The 26976-nt window shown below is 44.0% G+C and overlaps 1 protein-coding gene across 4 annotated transcripts in view; it reads right to left on the bottom strand.

The window, feature by feature from the left end:
- Positions 1-2561: 2561 nt before the first annotated feature.
- The window catches only part of bsnb (bassoon (presynaptic cytomatrix protein) b), a 39420-nt gene continuing 15005 nt past the window's right edge, over positions 2562-26976 (bottom strand). Inside the window, exons 4-13 of one of the 4 annotated variants that reach the window (XM_037251374.1) lie at positions 18811-19578; positions 11584-17697; positions 8432-10523; positions 7241-8091; positions 6942-7053; positions 6732-6878; positions 6550-6605; positions 6242-6366; positions 3940-5336; positions 2562-3348 (exon numbers count right to left, since the gene is read on the bottom strand). In XM_037251374.1, the coding sequence (XP_037107269.1) occupies positions 6565-6605; positions 6732-6878; positions 6942-7053; positions 7241-8091; positions 8432-10523; positions 11584-17697; positions 18811-19578 (10125 nt within the window). In that variant the 3' untranslated portion in view covers positions 2562-3348; positions 3940-5336; positions 6242-6366; positions 6550-6564. Of the gene's footprint in view, positions 5337-6241; positions 6367-6549; positions 6606-6731; positions 6879-6941; positions 7054-7240; positions 8092-8431; positions 10524-11583; positions 17698-18810; positions 19579-26976 lie in introns of all 4 variants that reach the window. The other 3 variants (XM_037251376.1, XM_037251375.1, XM_037251373.1) reach the window with 3 other exon arrangements.

Here is a 26976-nt window from a genome sequence, read left to right on the forward strand (position 1 = left end):
AAATTCAACAGAATGACAGCTAAATCTTGAAAAACTCAACTCGGGGTATTCGTATTTCAAAACACCATTGACCTATCTTTTTTTTTTGCGCTATCTATATATCAGGGTCTGAGTTTCCCTGCTTAAGATGCTACTCCTGTGACTTGACCCCAGGTTAAGACAAGGAAAACTGATGGTGGACTATTCTTCGTTTGTTTGCAGTGAGATATTTATTTCTTCAATTGAACTAACCTGGCAATGCATTGAGGCAGAGTATGTGTCAAACCTGAGGCCAATATTGCACAAATCACACACATGTTTGACCATGTCCTTCACAAGTGTTAACTAAAAGGTCCCCGTGGCTGCTTGCTTCTCTCCTCCCGAATTACAGAGACTTTGCCCCACGTTGCATCCTAAGCACTGACGCTAAGTGTGCTTGACAGGGCCCAAAGGAGAGGCATCAGCAATTCTGACTCGTGAACTGCAAACACACACAAACACTTGTGTATGCACGCTTGTGTTCTACTTGGTTAAATTCATACTCAACGTAAGTGGCAGCGAGGCAGCACACTCATCTCATCACTACGCAGGACAACAGAGGGCAAAGGTCATACAGTGTATTAGCCTCTTTTTACCGTGTGTGTCTGTGAGCGCTATCGATCCTCCTGATAATTGAAAGGTCACTTTATTTCTTGTCAGTTCAATGGATGCTAACAAATGGATGGTTGCTTCATGAAACAAAAAAATACATTGTACGAAAAAGAAAGAATTTATATTCTTGGTCTTCAAGGATTGGCTCGAGTAACTCATCATTTTAGGTTCAGTGCAGATTTCCCCACTGAAGATGTTGTTAGTCACTCAAGGCGACATCCTTTAAAAGACTGTGGTCAATATAACTGATTGATTAGAAAATGTGAATGACTCACCAGTAAAAGCCAGTCTCACACACTCAATGGACATTTTGCACAGCAGTCTGATTGGTTGTGGGAAATGATGACTAGTGCTCTCTGCTGACCTCCAGTGGTGATACGACGCTACTCATTGAAATGACTCCCTAATAATTTGAAATAGTACATTTATTTGAATAAATTCAGCTGAAAGGTTTCATTAAAAAAAACTATCATGTTCTAAATTGTCAAGTTCAAATCGAGTGGTTGCTAATTTCAAATGATTTCAACCTGATTGAAAGCGAGCTACAAATACAGATGAGTAAGTTCTTGCTTCCCTCCAATAATTGATGTCACGCTTCCCATCATTTGTGGATGAGTCACACTGCCTGTGAGGTCATGGCTGCTGGAAATGATGGGTTAATACTGCAGGAAAGACGGGTACGGGTGGGGAGTCTATTTCCAACATGGTTTTCGGGAAATAAATGACTGCAGATTGCTGGTGCTTACACTTTATGAGCTGACACTTTGTCTTTAATAATAAAACGACATTGAGGTCAAGTGCGAGGGGTCCTTCAAACAAGCAGTCGCGAAGAAAAGAAAGCAGATCTCCAAAAGGCGACGTGAATGTCATTAGCCATTTGAAATATCATTTGGATGGATTTTTTTGTAGTTGGCTGCCGCACCCATAAATCCATCTCTGGTGGCTCGTATCAATTAATAAGGTCAATCAAGTCATCTTATTCCATATTAATGTTTATATTAATACTCAATTCTTGCTTCATTTGAATAGGGCAGATAGAAGCTTTTCAAGCTATATAAGGCAACCCATTAAATCTCAGTGGCAGAGGATGGGGCCCTTGAAGAAAGATCAACATCGGTCAATTCTTTGACATTAAACTTAAGGTCAAGACACAAAAGGGGCTTTTATCTTCTTGTATTTTGCCCTCTACTGTCTACATACAAAATTATATGACAGTCTAGTAAGTCGGTGCAAATGTTATCTCAGGTATTAATATTCAACAGTTTGATTTTAGAACAGATTGTCTTTACTTATTGTTTTCCTACGGAATATGTCCTTGAAATATGAATAGATTGACGGTCGATTATAGCGTCCTTGAAATTGTGTTTGGAGTACAACAGCGAGTACAACGATGATTAGATAAGCATTGTAAATATCAAAATGTCAATCACTGTCAGTGACTCCAATGTTGAATTTCAAGTAGGGATACAAAAAGATGCTGTTGATACAAGCACTAAATGGAAGCGACTGCTGGGTGGTGAGGAGCAGGTGCGGACCACAGAGGTGCATTGATATTTAAAGGGCAGCGGAGAGATAGCCTGGCTCTCAGCATGACACCAGATAGATGAGTGGAACAACAGAGGTGCCATCAGAATTATAAAAAAATTTTTTTTGAAAAATGCAACAGGTAGAAATCCCTCCAAGGCATGATAACCACTTAATAAAAAATAATAATGACTTAAGCTAAAGAGTTTTCCCACCTGAGGCTTATTTCTTCCCTTGAGACACTTTTGGACTGCTAAATGTCTGCAGAAGCCTGAGGGTGAACCGGACCAACTCTGATAAGTGGCAGTGAAACCAGATGAAGGCAGCCTACATCTGCTTGACATTTTTCCCCCCGAAGCCTTGGAAAGCAGCTGCGCTAAGGGAATAAGCTGACACGGAGACCTATGTACAAGACAACATTATATTTCTTTAATGTTTATTCTTTTTCTCTGTTTGGAAATTGCAGGATCAATATTTTCATTGAATCACATTACTGGACATGATGCACCAAAATGTACTAATTAATTTATCAGTTTACAGGAATACACCGAATAGAGCACAAGGTTTCACGATGGATACACGACTGACGTTTTTCCCCATTGCACTTACAACAGTGAATGACATTTTCCAGATGTTTTATTTGTTTTTTCCTTTTTTTTTTTATTTTGCCCTGCTTCATCCAAACAATCTGATCACATCCTAGATCATAACCACGGAAACCTCCTGATTGTGGGACCCCGAAGGCAACTTGTTGCCGTGGAGGTTCTAAAATACAATAAGGATAGAATCTCGACATAGACTGAATATGTTTCTGAAGAGGAATTTGTGTTCCGTTTTTGTTCCACTGTTGTAAACAATCAGTACGGGTTAGCCACATAGTCTATGCATAAGCAAGTACCATAATCATCTTCCTTGTTACTGTTAATAAATGTTCTTTTATACACAAAATGTTGGCATCAAATACGGCATGGGGATGCACATGACAGCCGTACTGCAAACAAAAGCTGTACAGTCGAATGAACGTGTATTTACAGTTAGAATGAGGATGGCTGCACTAAAAGCTGTTAAGTCTTACGTGCCTCGCATCAAGCGGATCTCCATCTCACGTTTGGATGGCGACCTCGGAGGCACTGTGACATAACGTCCATGTGTCTGCTTGTCTTCCAGCAGCGACCACAACCAGCCAGGCTTGTGCTTTCAACATAAAATAAAGACATGCCCTGATTTGTGAGTGACTGGCTGAACTTTTTTTTTTTTTTTGCTCATCTTCTGCTCACTGGCCTGTTTGCAAACCTAGGTGAAATCATGCCAGGTTGTCATCATTCGGGTATAATCAAGCATTTAAGCATATAAAGATCGAGTCATGCACCTTTAACCACCGTGAAGGCTTGGCTGCAGAGAGATTTCATTTAAAGGTGAATTATATATAAAAAAAAAAAAGCATTCCATTCACCCCCGCGGGGTTCGAGTAACACAATATGTACACAATTGTATTGACACAAATGAAGTGCTGACCATGTGTTGTGTCACAGGTTCAGAGCAGCACAGACGGTCACTGCAAGCCCAGGTCAGGCAAAACTGTCGAGGAACTAACAAACAGCCAAGGAAGCAGCCAAGCAAACCCATGCTACGAAGCAACATGATGGTGGACATTCAAAAAACGGACAGTAGACACAGTTTACCCTTTGGCAACAAGTCCCTGCGGAGGGTGGTGACAGCTCAAGAAACATGCAACGGAGAAAGAAAACATCTCGACTTCGATCGATTCAAACAGTGAAAACAGACCTCAAACTGCTTGACGCGGTGTTGTTGGTTTGTTGTGATGACGTCACTACCGGGTTCAAAAGGAGTCATTGCATAGAACATTTGAATTGCTCATCTACACTTCGTGTGTGTGCGCGTGCGAACGCGGAGAATAAAGGCAGTGGGCCCAGCTTGTTCGTAAGATTGTTGATGACTTTCTAACCATAGAGCAGAAAGGAACTCTGACATGGCGAAATATGTGCGTTCGTATGTGTTCCTACCACTCCGCATGCTCTCAGCATTAGAGTCGAATGCATCTGCACCTAACACACATGCACGTCTGGACATCTGGTACGATGGTTGTAAACCGTTCGACAAACTGTACAACAAGAAGCGTCGGATAAACACCCCATCGCTTACGTACACAACATTTATACCATTGTGCTATATACCGTTATCTGCATGCTATTGCTTTTTTTGTTTTTTTTTTTGAAAGTCACCAAGCAAATTATTTGATGCGAGAAAAGTGACAGTTAACAAAATAAAAAGCTTCAAATATAAAGTTGTACCAAATAAAACAACAAGGTAAAAATGTTATTCCGTAAATACACAAATGACAAATTTACATAATGACATCTTGAAAGATTTTGTACATACAGTAGTATACAGCTGCGTAAAAATAAATGCGTCATGATATGGACATTTGAAAACATACGAGGTATATATATATATAAATAAAATAAAAAAGTTCTGAATAAGGCTCGTCCAATCAGTGAATATGAGGCAAATTGAAAAGGAACTAAAAGATGAGATATGAAAGCTCCACGCAGACAATAGCAATGGCTTTGTGATGGCGAGATATCGAGCCACTGCCACTCTTTCGTTTGGTCCTCTCATCGGTGTGAATCTCGCACTTATGGGCACACTGGCAGTATTTTCCCCCCTAACAAAACAACAACAAAAAATAAAGCTCATGACTAATTGTGGCTGTTGAAAAAGTACAGATATGATTTTGTTTTTCTTTAGTTTTCATATACTTGTGCGTGCATGTACACATTTACACAATGCATTCTGTAGAGACACTGAAAAGAAAAGGAGAAGTAAGAACACATTCAAAGACAGGGTTACGTTCCCATTCTGGAATGTAGAGATCGGAGAAACCGAGCGTTCAGGTTTCTTGCTGGAGTTGTCTGCGAGCGATATGATTCTTTGGTACCAGAAAAACCTTTGACATGCCTTGAGAATCAGAATTAACGTGGAATAAATGATCCATGCCAGATGTGTAATCCTCAGATATGAAGAACATCCAGTAGAGGGCGCAATGAGGCTTTCCTCAATTGGAGCGCAGCCAGAACGCTCCCTTCAGTGGGCCTTGAACTTTCTTTTAGATCCCAGAAGGCTTTTTAAGGAGGAGAAGAAGAAGCAGAACACGAGTCCTCCTGGAATGAAGACAGATATATCTTGAAGATTAGTACATCCATGCCAGATCAAATTGACCGGAATAAGAAGACAAACCAAATGAAGGGCTCATGTAAAAGCTAACTCATGCGGGCGGTGCTTTTAGATCCCCTGACATGGACCAGATCTATCCGAATGAAACCAATCAATGAGTTTAAATCACATCTCTGTCGGAGACTTGCAGCCAATCGCAGGCCTGATGATGTCGGTAGTAATCCACTGGGACCATGAGCCGGGTTTATCTGTACATTCTCCTAATGAATCCTCAGACTGGCCACAAACTCAAACTGACAGACTTGTCAGTGAAGCATTTGTGGCATCTGAATGAAGAACCCCATCAGGTTAACCCTGAGAAAGCTGCTTGGACAGAAGCTAAAATCAAATGAATTCTAATTCACTTTATCTGCTCCTCAGTGGCTTTGCATCATTGAGCAGAATTAGCCCATTAGTTCACTGCAGCATGTAATGAGGACTGCTAACCATGAGTCATGAATGTGCGAGCCTGTGTGCGTGCTCTTGTTCCCGTGCGTCTTTGCGTGAGTGACATTAAATCCAAGCCACAATTAGCTTTCTCCGGCTAATTTTAACCCGGTTTGCCTGGCCTGGATTATTGGAAGTGTGAGGGAGCCACTCAGATCCTATGCTGTTCCTTTTTTTTTTTTTTTTTTTTTTTTTTGCAACAGCAGAAATCTTAAAACCGTAATGAACTGCAATTTTTCATTCATCTGTAAAAAAAAAAAGAATAAAACAAAAAATCATATATATACTATATATATATATAAAGTGGATTATTGTCATGATTCTTGACAATAACTCAACGCTTAAGTGAGCAGGTGACAGTGCATTCATCTCAAAAGACAAAGAACAGAAAAAACAAGACACTTACTGATGCTCAGAGGATTCCACGCTCTGGCTTGACATCTTCCGTGATGGTAAAAAGTAATAAATGTAGTTTCATAGGTTTTTCTGGTACCAAGACTCTCATTTTGGATTGTTGTGACGCTGCAGACCCTGCAGGAGAGACATTTTCTTTGATGAGAATCGAACGATAACAATTAGTACATTCGCTACATGCTAACATTCCATAACATCTAAATTACAATTATTTGCTAATTTTAGCTGACAATTGGGTTGCCATCTGCTGCCTCACATCCTACAATGTGACTCGTATAAAAATTCTAGGTTTTCACTCACCCTCTCCTCTTCAACTTAAAAGAATGAAGTGAATTTCTTCCCAAGGCCAGACAAAGCTGTGATCAACACATAAAAAGCAAAAGATCAACACACCACTGCGACTCAATCATTTTGCACTTTACTCCATGCCACAAAAAGAAAAAACTGAAAAGCATCCAAATAATATTTATCAGCGACTATACCGTCTCCCAGTTTTCCCGCCTGCTCAGCTGCTCCCCCTTGCAGAATTTTGGTCAGAACGTTTTCCCCTTCAGCAGGTGCCTGTCCAGCCGCAGCGCTGCCAATACCGCCGGCTTTGCTACCGATCCCCACTGGGGCGGCTTTCGAGCCTGTAGAAACAAAAAACATGACCACCTTGTACTATTTGTATTCATGAAAATTGTGAGACTTACCAATGCCTGTTAGAGGCGGTGGAGTCGTTTTGGTAGTCTGAGGTATGCTTGGGACTGCCATTGTAGGCTTCATTCCTATGGAAGTTGTTGATGGTGTGGTATCCATTTTGACCTAGGAAAAATAACAACTCAACTTACAACAAGACCACAGTAAAGGAGTTTGAACTGAATTTTGGACTTTTTAATCCTAAGATTTTATTAATATTGTTGTTTGTTATTTAAGTTGTGGTGGGTTGAATTGTAGCAGGCTGTTTTTACGAGAAGCTGTTTGTGCACTGTTGACTTATTTGTTAACTAACCGTTGTAGTTGCTGGCTGGCTTGCTGCAGAACCTCCTCCTGGGCGTCCCTGTGTCTGGCTTGGTTTGGGTTGCTGCTGCTGCTGCTGCTGCGGCTGCTGCTGCTGCTGCTGCGATGGTCCACTTGGCTGGCTGCTTGGAGGGGGGTGGCTGTGCTGCTGCTGCGGCTGCGGCTGCTGTTGTTGTTGCTGTTGTACATTTTGCTGCTGCTGCTGTTGTTGTACATTTTGCTGCTGCTGGACTTGCTGAGTACCATCAAGCGCTTCCGAGCCAGGATGTCTCCCCGACTGGCTTTGACCACTTGAACGCTGTTGCCCAGCATGGCCCTGCTGCTGCATCTTGGAACCTGTAGCAGAGGGATCCTGCCTTCTTGTCCGCTCTCCCGCTTGTCTCTGGCTTCGTCCTCCGGTGCCGTGGTGGTGACCGGAAGCCGGGTCACGGGAGAATTCTCCTGAGTTCCGGGGACTTCCTTGGCTAGAACGGGAGTCCGGGCCAGCCCTCCTCTGTGCAGAGGAAGTGCCCCTGCCATCATATCGACCCGAATTGTCTTTGGGGTGTGTCCTGTTAGAACGAGAGGACCTGGGATCTTCGGAGCTGTGTCGGGAAGCGTTGTGCCTCCCGGAGCTGTTGCCATGATATCGCTGGTCCCGTGACGATGCGGAGGAGGAATGGCGTTGATGGTTGTCATCCTGGGGACCGTATTCCTCTGGTGGCTCATCATAGTCATGGTAGGTGTGCTTTGCGCGCCTACCTGTAGACGACTGACTTCCACCTCTGTGATGTCTTGAACGTTCTGAACGAGCCTCTCGAGGCTTTTCAAACCAATCTGTCTCCTCTTGGCCCAAATGATACGCTTTTTTTTTTTTTTAAAAACCAGAAGAAAGAGTATCAGTCAATCGTTTTTCCTTGCAAAGTGTGATGTAGATAGAAGCCATGCGATAAAACAAACTCCACTTTGTACAGCCATGCACATTCCAGGAAACCAGTGAAAAAAAAAGACAGGAAACCAACTTATACACAGAAAAAGCATGCAGAACACAAAAACATGAAATAACTTCTTTTCAGATATCAGAGAAGACAACAAAAGCTATGGCATTCTTCTCGACATTCTTCACTTGGCATGCAGTCTCTTTTCAGCACTTCAAAGGTGGGACAAACAAGTAAGACAGCAGAAATGATTCAGCACCAGTTACCTTCACTGTCTGAAACAGCACAGTGCATGTCGTCTACAAGGTAAGGGTCATCTGGTTTGTACACGTGACTCCTTGGAAGGTCCTTCTTGTGGTGGTCTTGCACATCTGGAAGCGAATGACTTGACCCATACTGGTTCCTCACATCGTGAGCGTTGGCCGCAGCAGAGCTCCGTCCAATGCCTACGGGTTTACCAACAGGACTGATTGGACTCTCTTCCTCTGAATTCTGATTGCGGATGGGTGGTCTTCCACCGCGGCCGCTCCTCTGAGAACGCTCCATGGCATCCCTCTCGTAGGATTTACTTCTGTGACCTGGGGCATCTCGAGATGATATCTTATCCATGCCGTAGCCGGTGGACCTGGACCTACCGGAGCCGTACATGCGATCTTCTTCCTCAAGACCCTCGCGACTGGTGCCATAATATTTCTGCTGGTCGTAAGCATTCCTCTTCATCCCGTATGCCAGTTCGTCCTGCTTCTTGGATCGGGACACCACAGTACAACTGCCTCCCGTCGAGGTGGTCATAGTGTAGGATGCCAGATCTGCCTCGACATCGCGAGCTTCCTCGATCGGAGAAAATTTGGATATTTTCTGCTCCATTCCCTGTTTTCGGTGCTTACTACGTTTAGAAGAGACCACGGCAGGAGCGAGAGTTTTGGCTGAGACTTTGTGGCTACTGGAGTTGCTCCGTGATGTGTGTTTGTAGTCATCGTAATAAGCTCCTCCGCTAACCGTGGTGGTAGTACGACCGTCCATGGGGGTTTGGTAAGCCACCGTGCTAGTTGGTCTTCCGTAGGCATCCACTGGCTCATCTTCAGGTCTACCATAGGTGCTGCCACGACCTGGGCCATTCTCACTGCGGTATCGCCCTCCTACCGGGTGACCGAGAGCATCAACTGGTTGCCCGCTGTTGTCTTTTGTCAATTCGCTGATGTCATCGATCATTACATAATTCCTTGGGATGTTCTGCTCTAAGTTAGAGGTGTAATGTTCATCTGAAACGTACGCAGATGTTGGGCTGTCACCAGAGTGTGTCAGGCCAGGCTCAGGGGGGCGATATTGTCCATATGCATTGCTGTAGGCGGGGCCGTATGAGGTATCCGGCGCTGATGTGGCCACAGAGACTGCTGGGTTGCTGATGACCTCATAGTTGGTGGGAAGTTTCTGCTCCAGATCAGCCAAAGAGGTTTGCCTTGGTCTTTGGTGTACTGTGAGGATATCTGCTTGGGTCGGGTAAGAAAGTCCAGGTTGGTAGGAGCTGTGGCTGGGATAAGGGAGACTTTGGCCTGGCATAGGCTGGCTGGGTGGATGGAAGCCCTGGTGACCATGCTGCATGCCGAGATCTGTTTGGTAAGAGGGTTGGCCGTACATCCGGGAAGAATAAGTTCCCTGGGTCTGGTAGCCGGGGCCTGGAGGGGGGTGGGGCTGGAATGTCCCAGGCTGGGGAGCAGAGGATGAAGGGTACTGGGGAGGTTGGAACCCAATCTGATGGTAAGATGAGCCTGGCTGCTGTGTTGGCGCTTGATTTTGAGGGTAAGGATAAGACATGTAGCCCGAGGTTGAGGAATACTGCGATGTTGCGTTGAGATCATTAGTAAACTGACTGAGCGGTGCGGTGCTGGGCCTTGTCAGCAAACCATTAGCATCAAAGGTTGCCGTTGCAGTTCCCATCCTGAGGTTATTGAGTTCGCTGTCTGACATGTAGTCTCGAGCATCACCCATACAGCGAAGATAAGCCAACTCTCTTCTCTCCCTCTCCTTCACCATGGTCTCCTTACGTTGAGTAATGCCTAATTCCAAGTAACGTAATTTGGCGTCAATCTCTTTCTCTTCTTCCTCCAGTTCGGCTTGCTGCTTCCTGAGCTTTGACGACTCTTGTTCGACAGCTTTCAGTTCACTCAGCAAGCCTGCCTTGGTGACTCCTTGCGCAGGTCTCGGCAAAACCCTCTGAGGCATCCCGGGAGAACTGTACATTTGTGCTGGAGTAACTATGGGGAGTGGACTCTCTTCTGGAGGGGGGCTGGGAAGAGTCCTCTTTACCTTCCTCATCACAGCATTCTGCTGCTGCTGCTGCTGCAGGGAGGCCATCTGCTGAGAGAGGCAGAGACACATCAGCAGAATGAGCTATAAACAGAATGTGTTTATGTAAATTAGGCTCATTAATGAACCTCAGTATGCACGAAAGGGTCTGCATATCCTAATTTAAGAATTACGTTGACTGATATATAGTCAAATTAAGTACTTCATTTTAATTGACCTACATGCAGAGCCGGAGCATTATTTACAGAATTCTAAATAAAATATTTGATTTTGTGTTTGGGAAAGATTACAGTGCTGTGAACATATAAATTTACAAGGCGGATAATCATTACAGTCAGATTGTCTGAGCGATCCAGAATCAGTATATGAGCCCTCTATTACATTTTAACAAGGAGAAAGCACAGATTCATTTCAGACTTTTAAAATTGGTCCGCAATAGTCTAATTTGTTAGCTTACAAATTTGTACAGTTGTCATTTTTTTCATATTCCTCCAATTATTAAAAGTGGCATGCAGTAAGACGAGAAGAGCATTCATTTTTTTTTTTAAATGTCTACTTACAATTTAGTTGTGATGGGTAAATCCATGACGACGATTAAAAAGTCGAGATATAAGATTTATATTTGTCTCTCATAAATTATTCTAGATCATTTTCAAAGCAATATTACTTTACAAGGCTGAAGGAAAGATAAGCATGACAATGATGTATCCATAATGTGTGTCCTACTGGCAACTCTTAAGCATTTGATAGCCAGAAAGCATGAGAGTGAGTGAGAGAGAGAGAGAGAAAAAGGAGGAAAAGGGGGTGGAGATGCCAAGTAAGAAAAAGTAGAGAAAAGGCTAAAGGGAAATGTGATTCTGGCACGACAAGCATACTTGATATTAGATCCAGTGTATCTTTGCATTGCAAATTATATGGCACGTTTCACTTTATTATTACTTAGGGACAGTAATTTTTGTGTGTGTTAAATTGGAAAATGGATAACATACAGGAACACCTATAATTAGAAGTATTATACTTGCGAGAAAAGATTTATTAATTTACAGTAGTTAATAGTGTAGAACGCCACTGTTATTTTCCCTTAATGTGATTAAAAAAATGAATTTCCTACCTGACTGTTGGACACAGCTTGCTGATAATATGGAGAGAATCTGTTCTTGGCAGGATCCTCTGAGGTGGGGCTGAGAGGCTTTGGATCAGACATGGAGCGCTGCACACTTTTTATGGGCCTTGGTAGAGACTGGTGGCGTTGCGGCGATTCAGCAGTCAAGGCCTTTTGCTGGGGCGTCACGTGGGCTTTATTAAGCTTTTCTTGTGAGGCGAATGTTGTCTCCAACATACGATGAGGAGACAATGGCGAGACCGGGGAGTACAAAACCTGAGGGGATTTGGGGGGCTGGCGAGGAGATTCATTGGGTTGCTGCTGGTAACCGATTTCCAGTGGGTCGGGTTTTCGTCTCTCAAACTTAGTGACTCCTTGATGTCTCTGAGAGTTTGGGTCAGATGGATTTGCTATGTGCAGATTTGTGGAATATGGACTAATTGTTGTAGGGACACTGAGTTGGGGAGCAACAACGCCTTGAGACTGTGACTCCGGTTCAGTCTGACAAGCCAGACTTTCTCCCTTGTGGGTCCTCTCAGGTGCTGCGATGTAATGTAACAGGTCGACCTTTGAGCTTTCTGCCATGGTGATATGAATAGCTGGCGAAACCCTACCTAGCTGGTCAGATTCAGTCTGACATGACGAGTCATTTGAGGTTTGAATAGCGATACTTGCAGATACCGTTCTGGATGACCCGTCCGATTTCGTCTCACCGCTGGATTCCGAGTGCTTTGATATACGAGAACGTCGGCGCCTTACTGGTTGCTGGTCCCAGTCGCCTTGGTCCTCTTCATCAGTCTGCACACTGCAGTCTGCAATGCGCCTTGTTCTTCTACGCCGGTTTAGGTACCGGTCCTCTCCATCTTCATCATCTGTTTGCACGCAACTGTCTGCTATCTTCTTACCAGAATCATCCTCGGTGCTGTCTCGAAGACGGGGCATGGAGTTTTGCTTCTTCATAATCTTGGACTCAGCCTGTTTGTCAGTGCTTCTCAAAGACATTTCCGACATAGAACTGTGAATCGGTCTAGCCGCCACCATGGCTTGGACCACTTGTCCATCTTGCCAGAATTGCACAGTTTGCCCGTCCTGCTGTAGAACCCTTCCACTTTGATCACAAATCAGGAAGCCTTGAGGAGGCCCTCCTCCGACCACCACCCCTTGTATGGCGCCCTGGGCAGACGTCGCAGCCGCGGCTGCCGATGCCGCCGCGGCTTCCGCCGCTGCGGCGGCCGCCGCTGCCTCCACCGCTGCTGTCTTTTGTCTTTTCTGCTCCTCCAACTGCAGTTGGAGTTGCTGCTGCAGAGACTGGATTTGCTCAAGCTGCATTCTCTGTTGGGCCAGTTGCTCTCTTTGCATTATAAGTTGAGTCTCCCGCTCTGCCTGCTGTTGTTGTAAGACCTGTTGCTTGATGGTGTGCAATTCTTGGATTTCACGCTGAACAATGAGTTGTTCTTTTTCTCGGTGTCGCTGAAGCTCCATTCGATCTCGCTCAAGCTCCTCGTGAAGGCGCAGCTGTCTAAGTTTTTCCAATTCCACACGCTCTCGCTCTAGTTGCAGCATGTGCTCTTGTTGTTGACTGAGCCGCTCATCTTCCTTGCTTTTCTGAGAATCAACAGGAGATATTTTGGATGTTGGGGCAGTAACACTGGGTGGGACTGGTTGGGGTTGACTGATGGATTGAGCTTGAGGATGGCTTTGGGTTAATGATAAAGGTTCGGTTTGAACAGGTAGTTGCTGTGGCTGCATCTGGGCTTGTGCCGTCATGGCAGTTGGAGGCTGTCCTTGACCTTGCGAGATCATCTGTGACATATGTTGAGTCTGATCAGCCTGTTGAACTAACGTCGTTTGCATACCAGCTCCTAACGCGTTTTTCGTTGTGCTGGCTTGGGTTGGTGGGACGCTTGGAGCTGCAGTTGAAGGCCTTCCAAGATACATGGGAGTTTCATTTTGCGAGGTGCTTAGAGTGCTAGAAGTTGTGGTTGAAACAGGGTACTGGTTTGAAGGAGGGTATGGATATGTTCCTTGGGTGGCCAGTGGAGTTCTCTGACTCACTTGAGGCAACCTGGTAAGACTAGCTAAAGGTACGGCGGTTACGCCTGCGGGGTACGGCCTGTAAATACCTCGAGGCATGGGGTGCAGAACAGGGCCGGGCTGGGTCGTAATTGGCAAGGTCGAGGCTATGGGAGTGTTTATGGTCGAATATATCATGCCATCGCCTCCTCTTAAAGCAGCAGGATACAAGGCGCGTATACTTGCTTGTCTTGCATTGATCAAGTTTGTTAAAGTTTGACTATTGGACAAGGGTCTTCCATCTGGGCCATATATCAAACTTGCTCTGATTGACGCTAAACTTTGATGGAGATTCAGCCTACCTAAATGTGCACCTCTTCCAATCCCATAAGGTAATAACTCGGGATTATTTCCATACCGTGTTGCAAACTGATCTACTGTGTTAAGAGCCGCACACATTTGATTAATTTCCCTTGCGGTGGTTGCACTGAATTGTGATAGATTGGAATCCTGTGGTCCTGTTAACTCATTTGACCCACAGGAATAGTCAGAATTGATATTTGACATTGAGCCATAACGCCGAATGGGTAACGTTGGGCCTGCAATGTCTCCTTGGTGCCGCAAGTCTGTGTATGAGCCATACTGGGCTCCCATCCCGAGGTAGCCACTGTCGTAAGTCTGATTGGTGTTGCTAAGATCTACTGCCACACCTCCCTTAATATTCCTCTGGTAGTGACCAGCTTCAGTCACGGCAGGCAGATTATTATCAGACATGGAGGGTTGTATTCTTCCTGATGGGACTATCGGCGTTTGGTATGGTTTATGCTCGTCCGTTACGCCCTGCGTGGTCTGAGATTGTTGCTGTTGATTGATATTATAATGCATATGATGAGGAGGAGGTGGTACGTTTGAGGTCTCAGTGGTAGTTTTTTTATCTGGTGATACTGTTGCGGGCTTCTGAGTAAATGACCCCGCACAGGAACCAGCAAATGGCAAATTGTATACAACATCGCAACAAGCAACTTGGTTTTCTGGTTTGATCTGCCCAGTCAAATCCAAGACTTGAGGCACGGGTGGAGGATCTTCTTTCTTGAGTAACTGAGTCACTGCTGCCTGGGATGGTTTACTCTCATCGAGCTGAACCATCATAACATGGGGTTTTCCTGTGGACAGGTTCACAACTGTTGGCTTATTTTGTAGCTCGAGAACAACTCCACCGTAGATATCGTGCGGGGCATTACAAACAGGTTGGGAAGACAGTGGAGCTACTCTTGCAGTGACTGTAGGCTGGGAACTGGTTGTCTGACTTACTACGAGATCTTTTTTCATCACAAGTGGAGGGATTTGATTGGCTAAATTGTAACGTGCAAAGGAAGAATGCTGCTGATGTTGCTGGAGCTGCTGCTCAAGAAGTTGTTGCTGCTGCAATAGCTTTTGTTGTTGTAATTGCAGCTGCTGTTGTTGGATACCTAAATTCTCGAGGCAGGCGTCGATTTTTGGAATAGATGGGTCGGAAACTGCCGTCTTACCCTGGGATAAACAAACAGCGGATCCCACTCCCTGGCCTAAATCTACACGGTTATGCAAAGGATCTCCATAGACAATGGGTTGTTTGGGTTGAGAGATGAACATAGAACCTGCAACTGTCACACTTACTGTTGTTGGCGTTGAAACTGAGACATGTGGTTGCTCCTGTGCGTTCAGGTTCATGATAAGTGGTTGGACAGCTGTATGTCGAACAGATGGCTGTTCTGCTCCCAAGGAGTACTTTCTTGCGTCAGAAGCTAAGGATGTTAGATCCATCCCTTGATCTGTCATTATAATCGGGGCAGATCTCATCGGGGCTCGAAGATCCACAATATTCGTCGGATGGGTTTGGCTTTGGACCATGACCACTGACGTGCCTGAAATGTTTGAGATTTTACAAAGAGATATATTCTCCATAGAAAGCGATTCTCGACTTTGTGTGCCAATAGCGACGTTTGTTTTTTCAGCATGGTGAGCCATTTGTGAAGAATGTTTTGGGGCCTGCTGGGACGAATATGTTTGGGGAGAAGTTGGAGAACTTGCCGATGGATGCTGGGAGCTGTACGGGATTTTATAGCTAGCCTGTGTTGGTGATGATAAAGGGGAAGTGGATGAGTTTACCGTTACAGGTTTGGTGGGATTAGTTGTTGTAGATCCGAGTGTTATTACCATTACCGGTGAATCTTGAGAGGACTGTTGTCGTACAAGACGTGGTGAATTCGACCTTTGAGTTGACGATGGTCCGCCAGGCAGTGTCGGCAACTGCCTGCCGCCACTTCCTGGATGTGTTGGGCTTTGCACGGGAGAAGTCGTGGGTGAGGCTTGTGGGCTGGGCCCTTTGAAAAGGGAGAAAACTTTGTAGGTTAGTGAGGACGAGTCAGGTGATGCCTGTGCTGGCCGTTGGGAGCCCGCACCGGCTGCATTTCGAGTTGTAGCAGTGTGGCTAACTGGAATTTTGGTTGTGGCGACTCCTCCGACAACACCTTCAATTTTGGCACTCTGTGACACCATCCTATTTTGAGTTTCTTTTGAAAGATGTTGTGCTGCATGAATTCCTGGAATTCGTGGGTCAGTTCCAGTTGTGGAGAAGGACATAGGTGAAGAAATCTGGGTTGGGCTTGAGCCGGGGATTAAGGCAGTACTTGTATTGTCACGAAGTGAATGTTTCTGCTGTGTGGCATGTTTTCCTTGCTTCTGAAGGAGCTGAGCTTTTTTCATCATCTCCTCATAGACCTCCTCTGCACTTTTTAGTGTTTTATCAGCAGATGGTGCCTTCTCTGTTGGAGAGTATAGTGAGGTAAAAGTTGGAAGGTTATATTCATTCCCGGATTTGTACAGCTTGCCACCGATGATCTCAAAGCCTTCTGCTTCAGAGTCCATTGAGGGTGAGTATTCTGAACACGATGACCTGTGGAGCTCTTCCATCTCTGCAGCCTGTCTCAGCTCCTCAGTTGGTGACGCATCTTCGATGGGAGAGAGATTACTGGGCGGAGTTTTGGATCTTTCCCGACGTCTCTGTGCTCGTAGCTCCTCCTTATCCCTCTTTGTTTTTCGAGCAGTACTTCGAATCCTCTGTTGCTCCAGATCTCTCATTTGTTCCTGTTCTCTCAGCAGCTCCTCTTCCTCTCTGAGCTCATCCTCCTCAGAGGAGTCCTCAATTGTCGGCAGCAATGGCCCATGTGAGCGATGTCGAGCTTTCCTCTGCTGCTTTGCTTCCTCCAGTCTTGCTCTTCGACTCGGGCTGCTGTCACTGTCATCTTCCATGGATGACACTGACGTTGGTGATGTTCCTGAAGTGTAGCTAGGAGTGGTAGCAGGTAGAGTGGATGAATATTCTCCTTTAGACCTCTCCTCTGGAGAACCAGTAAGACTCTCCATCTCTAGTTCTGGTTCTCGTAGGTCGTGCTCAGTACTGAGTTCCATGTCTCTATTGTAACTATTTGTGTTATTTAACTCAATTGTCTTAAAACGGCGAAGACCCCCGGCCATTACGACATCTTCCTCTTCTTCCACATCTGCTGGTTCTTTGGCTGCCTCTTCAAAACTACTGGAATGGTGCGGGAGTCGTCGTCTCTCTTTGTTCAAATCTCCACTAGTTTTATGTCCTTTTTTAGTCCTCTGCTCACCATATTCCTCCAACTCATCTTCATCGGCACTCATCTCCATAATTTGCCTCCTCATAAACTCTTCATCTGTTAAGTCTTTATGTGACTTCTTCTGTCTTACTGGTAATGGCGAGAGACCACTTTCACTGCTGTCTTCCACATAATCGTGACGAAGCTTACAGCTGAGCTCGTCGTCCGAGTCATCTCTTGCTGCGTCGTCCTCTGGACTGATGTCCCGTCCTTGTCCAACAGACAATGAATGAGGCCTATGCTTCTGGTCCGATGTGGTTTTCGACTCCAATAGAGGTTTCATTGATGTCTCTAACTTTGTAATTTCAGAGGAAATGGACACACCCTTCTCATTGAGCTTGACCGCATCTTCATGAATCCGACCAATAATCTCCCCTTGATAGCTCGAGATTCCATCCGAGGAGTATCCGGTGTCACTTAAACTCTGTGTACTTGATTTAACGTGATCCTGAAAGAAAGAAACAGAGAGGAGTCAGACGTAATGAAATACATGACGTTTTTTTCCAATTAACTGGTTGTAAAGTCAATTACAAGCTTTAGTGCATAGCTTTTATCCCGCTATTTCAGCAAACAGTCATTATTATTGAGCAGTTCTCAATAATAAGGAATAAAATGCACCGTGTCAAATACAAATGGGATTCGTAATTGAACATATGAGAGCATGTTACAGTACATGAAAGTGAACAACCATTTCCTCGTAGTAACAATTTAAAAGTAAATCAACCAAAAGGCTCTACAGATCAAATGTATTCTACATAGATGCCACCAGCAAAATCCAGAAGTGGTTATGAGTTGGATCAGGTTGTCAATCCAATTGAATTTGTGATAGAATAAAGAATGTTTTGGTTGATTTTTCCTTTTAGTGTTGCATACAGACAAATGATCAATTCAAACGCACTGTTCATAAAAACAGACTTTTAAACAAACTTCAACAGACAATTCATTCCATTACATGCTTGATTGCTACCATGGTGCATTCTCTTATACATTCTTCGAGATGTTTATGATCATGCGTTGAATGCTCCAAATAGTGTCACCATTTTGTTACGTGTAACAAAACGCTTCAGCGAACAAAAGAGGGAATAGAAACAAAAAATGGAGACATCAAAAAAATGTACATATACAACCCTAAAGTTGCTGGGTTAAAAATGAGTCTGACCCAGGAAGTTGGGTCAATTTGACCCAACTTTGGGTTGTTTTGTACAAAAAATGACTTGTTTTGCGCAAGACAACCCAGGACGTTGGGTTCAATTTCTACCCCAAATTGGGTTGCTTGTGACCCAGCAGTTTTATGAGTGTAAAATTCATGTTGCTGAACAATAAAGAATGGATGGTGATTATGATAAACAAATTAAGAAAATAAACATTGATAACCCATATTTAACACAAAAATATATGATAACTATTACAAGAATAACAGCGACAATATTATGATAGGACAAATATTGAATAATATCGATGTGATGAAAAAGATGTATACAAGCAACCAAAGGAAACGAAAAAAATATTCAAAAGGATAATGAGCGGGAGTGACGAGAAGGCGAAGATTCAAGCAGCTCACTTCTCGGTGTCTTGACTTCTGCACATCTTCTGCTATCTTCAAGTCTTTTGGGCAAGTGACAGTCTCTGACAAGGCTTTCTTTGGTGAGGCCTTGAAATCCTCCTTTTGAGATTTGGGTGGGACTTTTGTCTTCTCTTGGCTCGCCGTCTGTTTGCGTACCTGAGACGTACCTGTGGGTTTAGACTGGCTGGGTGCTGTTTTTGATGAGCTGGGAGAGATTTTGGAATTATTGGGTGCTGCTTTAGGGCTGGATGCAACCTTGGCACTAGACAAAGGACCCTTAACCTGAGCAGTGGGCTGAACAGATCCCTTCGTCTGCCCTTTAGTCTGGCTCTGACCTTTCGTTTGGTTACCAGACTGAGCAGGACCCTTACTTTGACCTTGGCCCTTATTCTGAGATTGCCCTTTACTTTGGACTAGGGGTTGTGTTGGACCCTTGGTTTGAGCGGAACCCTTAGCTGAGTTGGCAGAACCCTTGATTTGAGGGGAAGCTTGGCGTATCCCTTTGCTTTGAGGGGAATGCTCCGCCTGTTTGATAGGAGAGGCAGGGCCACTTACTTGGGGACCCGATGCTTTCTGTTGCGGCTGAGGACCTGAGGGCCTTGGCCCTGACCGCTGATCCGCTTCTTTCTGCTGTGGTGGCTGCTGATTAGATGCTGCAGGTGGCATGGTGGGAACGGCGCTTTGTGTGGCAGGGTCTGGAATATCTCCCAAACTTCCTGACAGAGCCCTCTGTGTCTGGCAGTTCAAACAGAGCCATTCTTTTTTCTAAAATACAAAAGACAACAGGAATTAGAATTAAGAAACTCGAGTTACGTTTTCCGTATTCCGTGATGATCTTTTTCTGTATTGAATCTGTCCAAACGTGGCTTTTTATCTATGTGAGATGCTTGACTAATTTGACAATATCTGAGTACACAGATGGAAAGTGCCGTGAATACAAATTCAAACATCTGTCGTGATAGAACGGCCATTCGAACGGAGTCTATGACGCATATGGCTTCCGCTATCAGCAAGACTGCAATTTGTCTTCCATTATTTGCACAGAACATTATCTTCACATGTAAATATAAACACTGACACGACTGAAAGGTTAGCAGAAAAACCTTCGTAGGCAGCAAATTGAACATACACGGGATTAGATATCAGGTCAGCGCGGCAGATCGATGAGGCGGCTCAATGAAATGGGATGCTTATATTACACGTTATGAAAGATGAAATGAGAGGCGGTAGCACCATGTTTCTAATTGCTCTCGTCGTTTGCCTGAGGTCTGAAGAGGCAGTCTGTCAAGACTTGCATAACAATACAAAACAAAGCACTGGAACATAAATCTAATTATTCAGAGGGTTGATGAGGACTCTTATAAATTGACGACTGTCAATTTTTGACAAATGTTTTCGATCGAAAATGTAATTAGGGTCATTGCTTTCTCAAATACAGTACCATGGCATTTTGAAGAGAACATGCAAGATAAATAATGAGTCAAGATTGACGGGGGTTCAATCAATTGGAACATGTCAGATCTGCATTGATTGGCACCATCTTGAGACTCCTGGGGCCTACCAACAATTTGATCTTTTTGGTAATAGGATTTCCGTAACGATACATAAAACAGACACTGTCTATTGTTTGACTGACTGCTTGGCTGCTGAATAGAGATCCGAAAGAACAAACAGTCACGTTGTTGTAAGAGTTTGAGCTGCAGTTTGCTTTTCAGTACATGAGGATCAAAGGTCCTGTAGATGAAAGCTGTCATAAAAGTGCAGAATTGAGTGCCCGTGTAAAACTGTGTAGCGCCGAACAACCAGCGTTTGGTTGACTTGCTTTCATATCTTCAATACAGCTCATCATTTTGAAGCTTCATTTTGTATACATACTTGAGGGATTTTAATGATTCAAATTTAGCAGGGTTGTTAGCGACACTTCTATACGGTGTGCCAAATGTACGAGACATATTTATTTTCATTGGGACTTTAAGAGAAGTCTTTTTTTTCCCTAATACAAGCCAACAAGTCTCAGCTAAGAACATAGTGTGATGATCGAGCAACCGACAGGCTATACAGACAGACTTGCTTTGTTTTCTTTTCTTTCAAGCGCGCTACTGAAAAGCTATATATAAACAGGTGCACTCTCTGAACCAACCATCTGCCAGTCCCAGTACTTTCACACATTTGAAAAAACAAAAGGCTGTGTAGAAATGCCGGTAAACCCCTACTGCTTTGTGACCCACATGATTAGTAAAGGTACATTATGTCATATGTTTGACGACGCTGTCTTTTTTTGACAAAGACTTTTATTGGAAAAAAGAATTAACTTGAAATATAGTTCAACTTGTTCAATATCACTTTAAGGCTGAGGACTCCAAGTCTGAAGTACTCACTAATACCGTTACTAAGTAACAAATACAGGATGGAGATGGATGAAATTTAAAAGTGAAAAATGCAGGCATTGAGGTAGCAACTAAAAAAGATTTTGATGGCAACATTCTAATAATGTACTCTAAAATTAATTCAATATTAACATTATTAATATTAATTAATATAAACATCATTTTATACATACTTACAGCAATAGTATCTTGTTACTGGTATCGGTAGCCTTTGTGATTACTCGATACAGTGAAATAAGGCCGGTATCAGTTTTTGCCCATCCCTGGTAGAGCTTTTTCACTTAGGGCTCAATGGGAACCAAATACAGTCAACCGATGCTACAGTACTGTTGTGGTGTGTCTGTATGTGTGTGTTCAGTATATATAACCAATGATGTCATCTTCCCAGAAATATTCACTTTCAACATCCACCCTTTTAAACGTTCTCGTTGGGCAACCAAGTAGAGTTAATTTAATTAAAAAAATATTTGATACATCTTCCTGAGATGCCAGATCCTGAATCAGCAAAATGTGAAGTGGCGATATGAAAAGACCAAACTGAGAGTGGCAAATTATTTATGTGGAGTGCTTTAGCTGGTACGGAATATGGGCTGCACCTCCCACCTCTTCCCACACTATGTGCAGAAAATCAAGCTGGTATATAACAGCAGTTGTTTCAGATTTAGCCATTGAACTCCTTTAGAACAAACCAAACAACTCAATATGAGGCCCGAGCGCAGCACCATTACAGCACATAAGGTGGAAATAAACTCAAACCAAAGCTATCGAATTGAAGAAATGCTTCAATGAATCACTTGACGCCAGTAACAGTAATCCACTTGACTTTTTGCGTTTGTATGTGGCAGTGGTGTCATTGTGTCAGGACTCAGGGAGCAGCGGCCTGTGAGTGAGATCTCGTTAGTGAATTGGTAAACTCGTTAAATGGCGGGAGGTTAACTCGTCTGCTCACTGGAGAGTGTACATCACCTTGGCTCGCGAATTGAACTCAGATGTAGCTGACAAGACTACGTCCTAATCTGTCCGTTAAGTTTGGAACGTGTCGTGCCTATCGCTAGCCGCTAAAACATCAGCACTAGTTTGTCACTAAGAGCATCCGTTCAAGTGCTTTAGTTAGCTACAAAATGACATCACAGTGCCTCAGGGCTAAGGTAAGAAAATATCACGGCTCAGCTTGGAAATGCCACATGACCAAACTAAGAAAGCAGGTCAGAACTTCATTTATTATTTTTCTTGTCTGGTAAATTTTGCACTAACCATTATATGTTTTACAAAGATGCAATACTTATCAAACTGCACTCAGTATATTTTCTGGGGTAATGTGAACCTTCTCTTGCATTTTTTTCCCACAATCATAATAAGTCTCTAGCACAGATAATACACCATATAATCATAAAATGAGCTTAAATGCTGTAGGCAGATGCAGGCCAAGCCTAATTTATGACTTGATTTGTGAAAAAGAGCAGAATGCATTCTGTGGAGGCATTGTGATGCAATAGCAAATGTAAATTCACTTGGAGGCTTTATGAAATTCAGTCGACAAAGCAGAACGTGGTTGCTGGCATGAGAGACAAAAGTAGAACGTGAAAAAGCATCCATCCAAGGCGACTTGCGTAAAAGCTGCCCTTTTATTCTCAAAATAATGAGCGAGTGAACACTGCAGGTTACCACAAGGAAAAGGTCAGAGAGATTGATCCCATTCTCACAGATTGATCCCATGGCTCCCAGTGGCTTCTGCTGAGACACTACAGCCGCCCGAGGTCACGTGTGCATCCGCGTCTGTCTTTGCACATGTGCGACCAGAGGGTACCCATGTAATTAGGTGCAAAAACGCATTATGAGGTGTCTGCACAAATCAGCTCGCTTCCATATTCATCAACATTATATAATGCAGCACACGTCGACAGCCATGGAGGAAATCTATAACAAATACTCAGATTATACCCTCCAGAAGGACAAATAACTCAAAACACAGGTTTGGAAAATGAAACGGTAAATCCATAAGGATGACGTTTCTGATTTCATAATACATGGTGGGTTATTGTTTGGAATAATCCAATACACACCAAATGCTTTAAAGGTAGCAGATAGGAAAGTAAAGGCTGCAAAAAAAATTGCACAACTAAAAACTACTGAGAGCAGAAAAGCACCACTGACAACAGGAGGGAGGGAGTGTGGAAAGCGTTTACACTTCCCGCCCATAGAGGGTGCCAGAGAGTGCAGAATGCCATTAGGGAATGTGAAGCCCTGTGGGAGCGCACGCCCACACAGTAACATGAAAGCACTGCAGAATGACAAACTCATGGGTGGCTGAGCCACATTTGAGCAACCTGCTAAATATTATACTCAGGAGAGGCCTTTATTGATTTATTTTGTTGTCATACTTGCCGGGCCATTTTACAGCTCTACAGCACACATGATTTTATGGAAGCTAAGCGTATGGGTTTATAGGAAACATGCAGGCAGACTGAGTGGAAGTTACAAAAAAGAAAAAATTCGGTGTTGCCCTCCTACTGTCAGTCAAGTCACAGCAAGATTCAGCTCCCTCCTGCGTGGGCTTTCTGTCAGGAATCAGACAGCAGCAAACTGTGAGTAAGAAATGTCAACTGATGTTGAAGATATTTGCAAAGCCAGTAAGAATGAACATTTGAGCTGCTCACAAGAGCTGGACAACAAAAATCCTCTCTGCACTGGCAGAAACAAATTTGCCGGTGTGTCACATCAGTGGAGAGTAAAAAGTTGACATTGAAAATTAGCATAGGTTAGAACCCAATTAGAGATGAAAACAAAACGGAGCCATCACCCTGTAGAAGCGACAAATGTGTTAACAAAGATCAAATGTTTTTCTTACAATTTTCTGATCTTTTTTTTTATCCATGTCTATTTTAAAGCACTCAACTTTCACAATAGCTGCAACTCAAAAGAATGATTCACATTTCGTGTATAAGAAAGAATAAGGAGCTGTGAGCCATGCAACACAGGGGATCATAATTAATTTAAAAAGTGAAGGTCAGGAGAGCAGGAGGCCACTACAACTACCACATGGACATGGCGAGTGAAGGTGATCTTGGGATGAACTCAGGTGAGTGTGCGAATAAATACATTTGCCTCCGTCAGCACAATCATTTGATGCCATGAGCAGGCTATATAATAAACCAGACACATAACAAGTTGCAATCTAGGCATAAAATCCAATTTAGATTTTCACTTGAATCCAGTGATATTTTACCGATCAGTCAAGCGTGGGAAACTCTCCCCGAGCCCATAAGTGCGCCAAGTGCAGTCTGAATGAACAGCGGTTTCGGGACGAGCAAGTGCGCTGTGAGAGAGCACATGTTAAAGGTCACGCCACGGCGCGCCACGCCACAGCTGTGACAGGTTGGCCGGAGTCAGCAGGTATATAGGTCAATCCCCCGCGACTCCTTCAATGGGGACACGTGATCAGGCCTGTGGATTAGAGCGGAAATGAAGGATCATCCACAGAGCGAGCGGCACTCCAGTCCAGTCACGGTCGCTTCCACGCAGCGTGGCCAGGCTCATTTGAGGTGAATATGAAATCATGTACAATTATGCCTTCATTGATATCAACAGTTTGAGGAACCTTCTGAGAATTAGGGAGTATTGGGATTACGGTGATCATAAATCTTTTCTGACGCAAATAAATTCATTCAGGTTTTACAATTCAGCCAAACATTTTTCAAGTGCAGTTTCAATCTGTGCACGATATCACTTTGTGAGATGAGAACTGATTATCCGTCAAACAGAATGTGCTGCTGCAAGACAATGAGCAGTCATCTGTCATTAAGCGTGTGTCAAGCATTGTGTGTGTGTGTGTTTGCCCGTCCCTGCGGGGAGTAAGCAAGAGTTTTTTTTCTGAGCTTTGCTTATTTATGTCTTTTGGCTTCAGGAAGGAGCAACAGGTGTCTTGTTTTTGCATGCAGCCCACAAGCCCAGCCAAGGTGTTGAGGCTGTCCTGCCTCGGCAGGGGTCATCACACACTGAGGAAATAGTTTTTTTCTTTTCTCAAATAAATGCTTTGTACTGTATATAGACTGAACAGGACTTCATCTAGAGGAACACGATGTAATCTGTAGACTGTGAAGGTCGAATTTCAAAGAATGAATGATTTCAGACTGTTGCAGCTACGATTGTCATACGATTTGCATTGGAACTTTTAATACTGTACTTTCCTAGGAACCAAAATGTATGTTACTCTATAAGGTCAATTATACCACAATTATGAACTCCATGACTAAATTTTCTCACAACTCACTGCATTCCTCAACTAGGTGGAAACAATAATACCCAACTCCCAATTTAAAGGATGTCTGGATTTGTTTTGAATTTGTGTGATGAACTGTCTCTCGAAAAACCAACCAGTACCGCATAGTGTTTGGAATCAATTCATCTATTTCATTGATCATGCAGTCACATTTCATGAGTCATTATCTGCTCTCCACCTTTGCGGGTTTTAATTAGCATTCGGGCAAAATGGCAGTCCGATAAGAGAATGTAGCTGAATTAATGAGGCATGTGCAACTGTCAATAATTGGCTAGTTTCTCAGTAGCATCTAAGCACAGCTAGTTCTCCCATAGCGACGTGACAAGATGAAAGACTCAAATTTGTGTTTTTTATATTCACATAGGCTAAGCCTCTATCGGCTTATCTCATTTTGAAAATATTATTAAAGCTGCAAAGCAATCTTATGCTGTAGTGGGCAGATGCGTCCAAACAGGCGTTGTCTTGGCACATGTGTGTGTCCCCAGGATACATTCATCAGCCTGTCTCTTGTACCCTTGCTTGATATGAACCAGCTTCTAAAACTAACTTCCGGCATGTACGCCCGTTCATATTTATAGCTTGCAAACTATTACCAGTTATGCCAGCTCGGAGAAAACAAAATACTGGCTTCATAATTGCAGAGCAATATTATTTAAGAGGCTTTGAGGACAACAAACAATACTTGACAGGTGCTGTTCCCTCAAGAGAAAGAAGAAGCAAACTGACAATTGCCTCCAAATACTCAACGGTTGTGTCGAGCAAGCAAACAAATCCCAAAATGGCTTTGAGACAGACTCAGTATCCAGCATTCAAACACGCAACCGACAGTGACTCCATTTAAGTACATTGCACTAGCTTGCGGCAGCGAGTGAAGCTAAAATGTTTCGGCTACGTGGAGGCAGCGGGTTGGCCTTCGCTAGCTGGGCAGAATGTCCTCATCTAACTTTTGCCTGCCGTGTTATTGTTGTCAGTCCGCAGCTCGGAGCGACGCTCGGCCCCTCGCTAACCGATCTGGTCAGCTCCCCGACAGCTGCGGCACAGAGAGATTACCAAGGGGTTAAATGTAATATGTGAGCGATCACTGAGCTTTATCTCTTTCATTTTGTCTGTCAGTCTCCTGAGTTGTACCGCTGTCTGGCTAGTCGCTGACATATAACCACTCGCCTCCGATCTATAATCTTAAAATTTATGTCACATGCCTTTTAGTGTTAGCGACCTCCGAGCAAAGAGAACACTCAAAACGAAGGCCCCTTCTTCCCTAATGCGAGCATTAGGGAGTAGTTGCTTGTCTGCAGGGGGTTTGGGGGGGGTGCAGAGAGGATGGAGCGAGTACACCCATCAGGCGGGTGAAATGATGTGTTGAGACAGGACGACCCAGAAGCTGAGGTGGGAGGAGTGCTCCAGCCCACCTCCGCGGCTCTGGCGGCGAGAATAGACGTGACGCTGCCGGGTGCCCCCCGGAGCATCGCTAAAACTCGTTAGCATAGCCACCGGGCC

Source organism: Syngnathus acus, chromosome 5, assembly GCF_901709675.1.
Source record: "Syngnathus acus chromosome 5, fSynAcu1.2, whole genome shotgun sequence".
NCBI lineage: Eukaryota > Metazoa > Chordata > Actinopteri > Syngnathiformes > Syngnathidae > Syngnathus > Syngnathus acus.